We start from the raw sequence: 11,253 nt of genomic DNA on the forward strand, positions 1-11,253 counted from the left end.
GTGGTAAAATATAACGTTTGTTAAAAAAAATCATACAATTATGTGAAGTTTGCCAAAGCACTTACTAAGGCACAAGACTCCATTGTTGGAAACTACCCAGCAATGTCTGCGTGGGAGTGGCCCTGCTCCTGGCCAATCAGATGACTGCCCTGTTCCTTGTCCTTGGCCAATCAGACCACAGCCTCATGGCCTTGCCCCTGGCCTATCAGATCAGAGCTACACGAGGTGCCCGTGGCCAATCAGCCCAGCAACATCCTGGAAGCCTGCTCTCTGCCGGGAGCAAACAGGGGAAGGGAGAGCTCTCTAGGAGAAGGGGGGAGGTGAAAGGGGGCAGTAAGCGGGGGCCGGCACTCCCTCTCTGCCCTTCAATTCCACTGTCTTCAGAAATATAGCTCTGCCAAAGACACTGCCGACTCTCTTGTTAGAGAGTACTATTTTTTTTTAATTAGAGAGAAAGCGAGAGCGAGAACAAGGGGGGGTGGGCACATGCACACAGTCTACACGTGGGAACCCAGATAGGGCTCTATCTCACAACCCGGGGATCATGACCTGAGCCGAAATCAAGAGTCAGATGCTCAACCAACCGAGCCACTCAGGTGCCCCTATTTTAAACGTATTCAGTAAGTGGCATGTATATTTGGTATTCTGCAATGTCAGTTATTTAATTTTTATCATCTCCCTCTGTTTGGATAATATAGTCACTAGTCAAACATTCCAGAACACGAGGCATAATTCTAAGTAAATTCGCATTAAATCTCGTGTTGGACCACTCTGGCCCAATTCTTTCCTGGGTTACCAATGACCTCCTTTCCCTCCCACCCATCTGCAGAGCTAACTGGAAGGGTGGGACACTGTCCAGGCCCCAGGAGGGAGAGGGCAGAAGGCAGACAAGGTCACCTCCATAAAAATATCTGCTCTCAGAACAGGGAGGCTAGCCTGGCACACAGCAAAACTGCTGACTGGCTGGCATGAATATAAAAAGCATACTTTTAAAGACATTTTCCTCTTGCTTTTTGGAGATCAACTTGGAGCCCCAAATGACTTAACAAAAGGCTTTACAGAAGAGTGATATAAAACATAACCCTTTATTTTATCTATTTCCCCAAAGTGAAACAGTTTTAACAACGTCTAAAATAATAAAACCTGAGGCTAGGTATGTTGGGAAGCTGTAAAACATACTTTATAATAAAGCCTATATTCCTTTCCCTGATCACATGTTCTTACTCTATTAATCTATGTGCTGGTCAAACCAGAAAAATTACTGTCGGGGCGCCTGGGTGGCTCAGTCAGTTGAGTGTCTGACTTGGGTTCAGGTCATGATCTCATACATAGTTGAGGGTTCAAGCCCCGCATCAGGCTCACTGCTGTCAGCATGGATCTGTCTTTCTGTCCCCATCTCTGCCCATCCCCTGCTTGCACTCTCTCAAAAATAATTAAAAAAGAAAACCTTAAAAAAAAAAATAAAGAACTATCCAAAATGCTTTCTTTTGCCTTACACATTTTTCAAAATAAAGGCTGTAAACAACATCTGCCTCCCCCAAGTTCTGATTTCTGGTTCCAGCACTTTAAAACCCCAACATGAATCTGCCTCGGGGACAAAATGAGGAATGGGCCACAGATAAACAGAAGAACATGAGCTGCTGTTTTCTTTGATACACATGATCTGTGTCTCAACCACTGCCTCGATCCAACTAGTTCAGGTGCAGCCTTTATGCTTCCGACCAAGTCCAAGTGCAAAACTTTCTGATCTGACGAAAAGAGCAGGTGATACTTGGGTTTGAGTTGTAATCCACAAGGGGCCTGTGTACAACCTGCGGAAAAGCTACAGAGTGAGGTGCCACGGAGTGATTCGCTGTGAATGAAGACGCGGCCATCAAGGAGGGAAAGACGGTATTTCTAATACCACCGTTGCTTCCTTCCAATGGCTGCCATGCTGAGTGGATTGATTATACTCATTTAGGCAGTGAGCACATTAGCTTAATGACTCATGTGGCGGTCACCAGTGCCCCCTCCTTTAGCGGACGGCATACCTGTGTGCTGCCATCCTTTGTGAGCACTGGTAATGAGGCACGGCTCCTCGGCTTTACCTTCCATCTCACATGGAGGGTATCTTTCTGGTGTCTGTTTCAGGTATGGGCCAAGGGGAACCAGTGGTGGAAATGAGCTTCAGGTTCCCTTGGTAACCTAAGTAACTAGACTTTGTTTAAATTACGTCTCGTGAGTCAAATGCTAGAATTCTAGATGGCGGCTGAGTGAAACCACCTCAGCCACGGTGTGTGTAAATATGGCGGCATGGATACAGACTCCGCCCAAGGCCTCTTAAGTTCTTCTAGAACTTACTCCCCGAGACAGAGCCCTGACTGCCCATCCTATTTAAAGAGTTCAGCGTGACAGCCTTCCTAAGGTATGGTGGATGTTTCCAGACCTTCCCGGACATCTTGTAAATATCTGTCTCCCTTCCTTGGTGGTCCTTTTGTCCTCATCTGAGCTTCAGCCTAGAGTGAGCAGGTCTGGGACCTGGAATGTGAGTCCCAGTCCTGGCAGGTATTTGTCCTACATGGTCTTCATGTTTGCTCTAAGGGAACCAAGGTGAGGGTCCTCATTCCTTCACTCGGGTCAGTTAACAATATGTCAAATAAGTAGAAAGAAAGTACAAAAAAATGTCTTCCACTTGTTTTCAAATCTATAGTCAGTACAGCTGTGACGGGGACGTGTGGGCCATCACGAGGTGCCCCTCAGCATTTCCTTGCTGTGGATCCCTGCCCGCAAGCCTGCCCCACGGCATTCTCCTCGTGGACGCTGCTACAGCGTGGCCTTCACAGGAAGTGCACAGGGAAACATGGCCTGGAGCGACTGACTTCTTCTACTGCCTTTGCCTCCCACCCCCAACATTCTAAGGCAAGGGACTCGGGGCTGAAATAAACATCAGAGCAGACAAGTGGCCGAGGAGGAGCCTAAGGGGTGGCTTGGAAGGGGAGGGGGTCAGTCCCACTGGACTCTGCAGGCCGGAGAGCTCGTGAACGGGTCTCACACACAAACACAACCACATACACTCACAGACACACACGCTCACAAACACACACACACGCACATACACACAACCAGACAGTCACAGACATGCTCAAACACAGACACACACACACACACACACTCACTCACACACTCAGGCCACAGCGAGCCTAAATGGTCTGTTTGTGTGACGTAGAAAGAGGTGGCACTCGGAGAAGACGGAAGATGTAGACCCCTGGGGCANGGACAGTCACAGACATGCTCAAACACAGACACACACACACTCACTCACACATACTCACTCACACACTCAGGCCACAGCGAGCCTCAATGGTCTGTTTGTGTGACGTAGAAAGAGGTGGCACTCGGAGAAGACGGAAGATGTAGACCCCTGGGGCAAGTCTGACAAGGGGAATGTGGTGCAGATCACAGCTTCCACCCACCCTCTGCTGGGTGCCCCCTGCACACCCACATGGGATGGCCCTGTCTACACTTCCTACTGTGCGCAGAGCGGGGAAAGGGCAGCTTTTCCTTGAGTCATATACAGCTTCCAGTTCACAAGTTTTCAGCGCTCAGAAGACTGCCTCATCTGGCCCAAGAAGAGACCCCTCTGTGTGCACCTGATTACCTGTTGGGATAGGTGACATTACATGGCACTTTGCCCGTATAATTCTCATTAAGCCAGCGATTCGCCAGTGCTTGCTGAATATTGGGCCTCTTCACAGGGTCCGGTTCGAGGAGAGAGCGCAGGAAGTTGATGGCGCCTGTGAAGACATTTGGCAGACACGCACGCACGTTACAGGCTGAACGCAGATGCCCCCGAGACTCAAAGCAGGTGCCCCACCACCGCTCCTGAGTCATTGCCAGCCTTGACCTAGTCCCTGGATCTGCAGGTGCCCCAAGTCCGGAGAGTTTAAGGTATCTGTCCAAGGAATACAGCTGGAGCATGTAAAGCAAGAACCAATTCGGGTCTCTCCCCATGCCCTGCACCTCCCGCCATGGCCTGTGGTCTTAGCTCGCGTTCCATCCCTAAAGGTGATACAGAAAGACGTGCTATTTGCAGGCTTGTAATACAGGGATGGAAGAAAGTAAAGAAAAAACGCTTATCCTCAAAGTGGGTTTTTGAGTTCTCGGAAAGGAACCAGAGAATGAAGGCATTCAAAATTATACCCCCTGTCTTGCCCCTCACCAATTGACACACAGTCTCCTGAGGCCCAGGGAGGTCCTGCTCTCTTTCTGGTCCTTTCTTTTAAAGCCATTTTGTATGGCCATCTACTGAGTCCCCAGACTCTGAACTGACCACGCAGCACCCAAATCAACTATAGCCCACATATATGGGTAGCCAGGCCAGTCAGAGGGCCAGTCTGGGTTATGGTGTAAGTAAACTCTGTAGCTCAATTTTTAAAAAAATTCTGTTTAATGTGTATTTATTTTTGAAGGAGAGAGAGACAGAGTACGGGCAAGGGAGGGCCAGGGACAGATGGAAACCCGGAATCCGAAGCAGGCTCCAGACTCTGAGTTGTCAGCACAGAGCCCGATGCGGGGCTCGAACTCATGACCCGAAGTCAGATGCTTAACTGACTGAGCCACCCAGGCTCTAACACAAATTTTAAATCCCTGGTTTGTGTACCAAGTTCCAGTAAGCACCACACTATAGAACCACATCTACTTGACGGGCCCTTTCCTTCATTTTGTGCGTCCCCTCAAAATGCAGGGGTGCTTAGGCATGCTGTGTTGCCAACATTGTGTTGTTTTTATTTGGCAGCCTACTCAACTTCGCTGTAGTCACGACAGTTCGGCTGAGCGTGGTACGTAAGAAAAGGGTATGAGAATCGACAGATGAACTAGAAGATCCCTACAACCCCCTTCTCCTCCATCTCACACAGAAGCCAAAGTGATTTTTTCAAATGCCCTGGGTCTCCTTTCATTAAATGAGTATTTACAAAGCCCTGAGGTCCAGCCAGGCATGAGGAATAGGAGGCTGGTGCATCTCTAAGGAGGTATTTCCATCCTTTAAGATCATAATAATGGAGACAACTACATGACCTGGAAAAAATATGTGAATAATGCACAGGAAGGTCGCAGGCTCCAAAACTGCGAGCCTGAGAATATACATGAACACACTTGGACAAAGAATGCCAAGGACCGACTACTTCCAAATGAAGGTGGCCTGTATTGCTTGAGTTGTGGGACTGTGATTTTGTTTTCATTCTGTACTGCTTATCTTACAGAGCACTGTCATATCATTTTGGCACTATAAAAAATATTCTTGGGGTGCCTGCGTGGCTCAGTAGGTTAAGCATCTGACTTTGGCTCACGTCATGATCTCGCAGCTCGTGGTTTTGAGCCCCATGTCGGGCTCTGTGCTGACAGCTCGGAGCCTGGAGCCTGCTTTTGATTTGTGTCTCCCTCTCTCTCTGCCCCTCCCCACTCATGCTCTCTCGCTCTCAAAAATAAAAACATTAAAAATAATTTTTAATAACATTCTTTTATGTAGCTTTGCACATGATATCCAATTTCCAATACACCACGTTAATATTTCCAGAAGACAATCCTTATTTGTTTGGTTTCCAAACTTTTTTATCCTTCTCTCCAAAGCTATCTTTCAATTTTCTAACATAACCTAACCTTACAAAGAAAAGCTGTTAAGAATTCCCACAAACTCACAGGCTTGGGTTGTCATTTCAGTACCGTCCTTAGAAAACCGTGGGGGTTTTCTGTCAACTCATTTTCTGTAGTGTAGATATCAAGCCATCAAAAGAGGGGCTGATGGCGATGCCAGAATCAACCCAAAAGAAACAACTTTAATTGGATCAGGCCACCAGGTGACCCCTCCAATGAGTTCCCACACAGCTGATGTGATCATCAGAAGGTCATTTCTCTTTAAGAATGTAGCAGGTAAAAATAACACGTGTAGACAGTCATGGGGTACATTTAATACTCTTGGAGTTTTATAGCTGGGTCTCCAAATAAAACTTTCCTAAAATGTTCTTCAATGGTCTGAAAAGCAAACAGATGTCCAAAAAAAAAAGAGGTTCTTCTTTTTGGAAACTTTATTCCTCTTCTCTCGATTCCTCTACGTTGCAAGAGTCATCTGGATGCCTAATCAGGGACTTCTATTGATCAAATAAAAAAGATGCAGCCTTAATGAATTGAAATGCGGAGGCTGTGAATGCATGATGTTTCTGAGACATCTCTGTCGCTTACCCTCAAAGGACCCATACAACCCGGGCTACTGCCAGGCTTTTTCCGAGTATGATTAACCAGAAGAGCTAAGAACAGACTGGATGTGCGTTTTTGTTCTATTTTCAGAACTACGCACTCTGCATCTTCACAAACTGCTGATGAGCACAAGTAATTTTAGTTCTAATCTCTACTGATGAATTTTAGTTCTTTGGACATCACAAATGTTGCATTACTCTCTGAAAAGGACTTTTGCAAATATCGTTAGAGTTCTTTGAAAAAGTTTGTGTTGGGGTCTTGAAAATCCCTAGGTTTCATGACCCAAAAGGGATTAAAATTCTCCATTTTCCTGGAAAGCCATGGCAGGCATGGCCAGTCACTGCACCCCGCTCCCTGCCCCCCCGACAGAGAGAGACAAGAGTGTGAGTGGTGGAGGAGCAGGGAGAGAGAGAGAGCCACAGAATGTGAAGCAGGCTCCAGGCTCTGAGCACTCAGCATGGAGCCCGATACGGGGCTCGAAATCATGAACCGTGAGATCATGACCTGAGCCGAAGTCAGATGCTTAACTAACTGAGCCACCCAGGTGCCTCCGCCCCCCATTCTTCTAAGCTAGGAAGCTAGGAATTGGGGTCTCCCTTCAGGCCCAAGGGTAGGGAGGACCCACACAGACAGCCCCCTCTCCATGCTCCACGTCATATGCATACACACTTCTGGTGCAAAGCCTGCTTTCCTCCACGAGGAGTCTGCTTTCCAGAGTCTGGACTGGTTTGTGTAAGCGCCGTGACACTGCCCAGGGAAAAGGCAACAGGACACAGACAGAGCCATCGGACCTTTTGCAGCAGTACAGCCCATCGCCTGCGAGTGGAGTCCCAACCCCACCCAAGTCTCCTTCCTTATCACTTCCTAGGCAGAAGCATCACGAACAAGTATTTGATGACGGTTGAACCTTCTCAAAAATCTTAAACTGGCTTCGGCTCAACCCTTACAAATGCGAATGACTCACCTTCGGCTTCACTTCCATGATTTCATGGTGCAAAACCCTCTTGATCTGAAGTGATTGCTTGGAATGTACGAGTACCATCCATGAGATACAGTGATGTAAAGGTAAACTGTCTGAAAAATGCATAAGCCGTGAAAGGCATTCCTGACTCCGTGATAGGCAAGTGCCAGCAAGCGGAGAGAGACTCTCTAGAAGCAAGAACTGGAAAGATCCCAGAGGCTTAAGTTTTCAAACTACATGGTAGAGGTGAGGGGCCATTCTTTGGAAGCATGCACCATGGACTCACAAGGGCAATAGCACTGTGTTTTTTTCAACTTGGCCAAAATTATCCCAACTGAATCCAATTGTACTATTATACAATACAGACGGAGAGATCATTACAACTATGAGTGATAGGATAATTGAGTTAAAGATGTGCTGTTAAGACGTTTAATGAACCTGGTCTATTTTCAATTTGGGCATCTCAATTTTGACATTATTCAAAACATAAAAACAATAGGTAATCCCCTCAAATCTGGAGGAAGGGGAAGCATCTTATAGCAAATAAAATAAGGAAAGAGAGAGGAAATCCAGGTTTGGGGATGAAGCAGACATAAAATCAAAAACAGAGAGGCCATATAGCCTCATTGAGACTCTGTTTCATCCCTGATACATTGGGAATAAGAGTAGTTAGCTTGCACGGTTGTTATGAGAATAAACGATAACGTACAAAGCACTTAAACTTGTCCATTCCGCTGCTCTGGTTACTGGTAGGCGAGTGTGTTTGGATACAAACAAGCAGTATCATAAATGAAGTTGGGGCAAGCTAGGTGGGAAGGAGAAGAGGTAAACCTGGCAGGGTTTGAAGGGCAAAGGGCTGGAGAAACCGGGGGCTGTCAGAAGGCATGGGAATGATCTCTGAAACTGAAGTCATTCACTGTGTAAACAAAGCTAAGATGACGTGCACTGGCCTGGCAGCGAGCACCCAGCTCCGGGGCCCAGTGCGTCGGGTCAGGTCCCATCCCTGAGCAGCAGGGCAGATCTGTGGGCTGCCTTCCTGCGCCACACGCTCTGCCAACAGAGTAAGCGACCTAGATTCCCTGGGCATCTGTTCTGTGCAAACACTGTGCTTGGTACCTAGCACTGAGCTGTAAAGCCCTGGTCGAGGAGAAATTCTTCTCTATCCCAATATAAAAAAAAAAAAAAAAAAAAAAAAAAAATCTGGAAAAAGTCCAGATTCCCTAATTGGAAAATCAAATAGAGAAATGCAGTTCTTGCTTGTTCGTGCTTGACAAGCCAAGACAACAGAGTCCTGTAGGAATGCGAAGATCTTTAAAAGGCACACACAGAGCTTCAGGCCAAAGTCAGAGCTGTGTGCTCAGAGCAGGAGCTAACCCCAGGGATGCTCATGCAGAACATTTCCATTACGTCTTCTTTGGAATTTCCTCTGGACTAGTTTTTAAACATCTTCAGGGGTGTGGCTTCTACTTCTTTAAGGTAAAGTTAATTTTCACTATCAGCAAACAGTCAGAGGCCAGCCCGCTGAGTCCAGATAATATGACTGGGGTTAAAACAATGCTGGATCTAAAGCAGTTAAGAATGAATTCCTGGGCTGCTCATTGACCGGCCTTGCCTTGCCGAGTAGCCCACCGAGAGAACGATCACAGGCTGGACCATCTGCTCCTCCTCCCCCAGCCTTTGGCTCACACTCATGCCGTTCCACAGATACTTCTGGGTTTCTGCCTTCTAGAAACATAGTAGGGTTGTATTTCCCCATTGGCTTTAGTTGGGTAAAGCCATGTGACATGCTTCAGAAAGTTAGGAGTTGTGAGCAGAACACTGGTGGGAGACTTAATTGCTGATGAGAGGTGTTCTAGACTCCTCTCTTCCTCCACATGGACCAGGTATGTTTGAAATGGTGGCTGCTCCATCAGTCTGGGACCCTGACTGACGAGGATGGGCAGAATCCCTCAACTCTTGAGTCAACTCTCAACAGATCACGTGGTACGAATGAAAAAGAAGTCTTTGTTGTCTTAAGCCACTGAGATCTGGGGGCTATTTCTTACTGTGGCATAACCTGGCTCACCCTGACTAAAACAATGAGAAGCAGTTCTCCAGCCCCTCAGGATCTCACTGGGATTCAACGTGAGCCCTGCCTGCCTTTTCTAGGCAGGAGGGCACAAGAGAGTCTACCCTCCCTAGCAAAGATGAAAGTACAGACCAAATTAGACCATTACATGCAAGAATGCATTTCATGGGGCACCTGGTTGGCTCAGTTGGTTAAGCACCCAACTCTTGATTTCGGCCCAGGTCATGATCTCACAGTTCACAGGTTTAAGCCCCTCATGAGGCTCTGTGCTGACAGCATGGAGCCTGCTTGGGAATCTCTCTCTCTCTCTCTCTCTCTCTCTCTGCCCCTCTCCTGTTCATGAGCTCTCTTTCTCTCTCAAAATGAATAAATAAATAAACAAATAAACAAACAAACTTTTTTTTTTTAGGAAGAGAATGCATTTCAGCTTGGATTCCATTTGGCAAACATAAATTCAAGGTTGGCTTCATGGATGTTTTATAAACTCAAGAGAAAAATGCATAACAGTAGTAAAATTAAATGCATTTTAATGCTTTTAATGTAAAATGTATTTTAAGCATGTATCAAAGTTGAAATTAAATGATTTTTTTTTTCTGGTCACATGCCTTATCTCAGTGAAGCTGAGTTTATTCTACGGAGCCAATTAAATAATTACCAGGGCCAACCTGAAGCCAGGAACTTGACGTGAATTGTGACCCAAACAAAAGAAGAAATTGTGCTAATTTACAGGATCTGAAGCCAAATCTTAATACGACCTGTTTACTGAAATGTGAACCATCTTAAGTTTGAGAATACTTTCCAAACACACCTGATGATTCAGTCTAATCAAGTTACTGAAACTATATATATTTAAACGCTTTTGAACAGGCTCAAACTCTCAAATAGCAAGACAAACCACAGACCATACTTGAATGAATCTAATATTTCTTTCCAGGGAATTGACTAAGGAAAACACAACGGAAATGTGATTATAAAAGCTTTTTTCAAAGTCAACATTACAATATGGTACGTTTCAAAACAATCAAGACTGCATTTCTTTTTCCAAGATCCTTCGAAATGTGTGTTTTGTGCAGAAGGAGGAAGAAGGAAGTTCGGTGTTCAGAATTATAATGGAGAAGAAAGGGACTGAGGTGAGATGAAGGGTTGCTTAGCGATGGGAAACTCAACCACCCTGGAGTCACGGCTTAATCCTAGGAAAAGGCCTAATATCACTTCTGCAAAACATACTACTTCACAGATGGACCAACCCTGGTAGGCGACCAAGTCCCGAAACCAGGAACCCAAGGGCGGCGGGCGCATTACCTGTGGAGAGCTGGGTGGGGAGGGGGTTCATTTCCTTGTCCACCATCTTCTGGTACAAAGCCCTCAGGCTAAAAGGCTCCACCGTGAAAGGCAGGGTCCCAGTCAACATGGCATACATGTTCACGCCTCTGGAAAGAGAGACACCAAAGCATGAGACCAGAATGAGGCCTCCCCCACCCCCCAGGGAAGGGAAGACAGATAGGGCACAGGTTTGGCGAAGCTTCAGCCCTGTGCGCTGCACACTGACCTCAAGAGGCCCTCTTTCTAGAAAACTCAGCACCACACCGAAGCAGCAAAAGTGAAAGGCATGCGTAAAAGCTTGCTTGTAGACTTGGACAATGGCCTATGGCGATCAAAGGAGTCTACCGAACTTCAAAAGCTACCCTCTAAGGAAGGGAAACCACGTTTCCTTCCAGAAGGAAGGAAATCCAGACCAAATAATGCAAAAAATACCAGGAGCATGCTAGGAACCTTGAATGGAAGTCATCTTGCCATTATGTGGTTTTCCAAGGATGGCTTACAAGGTGCAGTCCGGAGGCGGCCAGACAAAAAAAATACAGGGCAAGACCCTGCCACAGAAGGCAAGTCACAGCCTCGCCAGCAGGCCTGGTTGCTTTGCAGCCCTTTGAAATAAAAATCTCATACCCCAAACTGGCCTGTTGCTATTCCCTTGAATTCTGTTTGTGTTTGT

General features: G+C 46.5%; 1 protein-coding gene across 1 annotated transcript in view; it reads right to left on the minus strand.

The window, feature by feature from the left end:
• Nucleotides 1-11,253, minus strand: part of HUNK (hormonally up-regulated Neu-associated kinase) — a 73,154-nt gene that overhangs the window by 20,796 nt on the left and 41,105 nt on the right. The window contains exons 5-6 of the mRNA XM_077760191.1: nucleotides 10,563-10,690; nucleotides 3,638-3,773 (exon numbers count right to left, since the gene is read on the minus strand). Coding sequence (XP_077616317.1) covers nucleotides 3,638-3,773; nucleotides 10,563-10,690 — 264 coding nt within the window. The remainder of the gene's footprint in view (nucleotides 1-3,637; nucleotides 3,774-10,562; nucleotides 10,691-11,253) is intronic.

This window comes from Crocuta crocuta, unplaced genomic scaffold (assembly GCF_008692635.1).
Source record: "Crocuta crocuta isolate KB4526 unplaced genomic scaffold, BGI_CrCroc_1.0 scaffold369, whole genome shotgun sequence".
NCBI classification, from domain to species: Eukaryota; Metazoa; Chordata; class Mammalia; order Carnivora; family Hyaenidae; genus Crocuta; species Crocuta crocuta.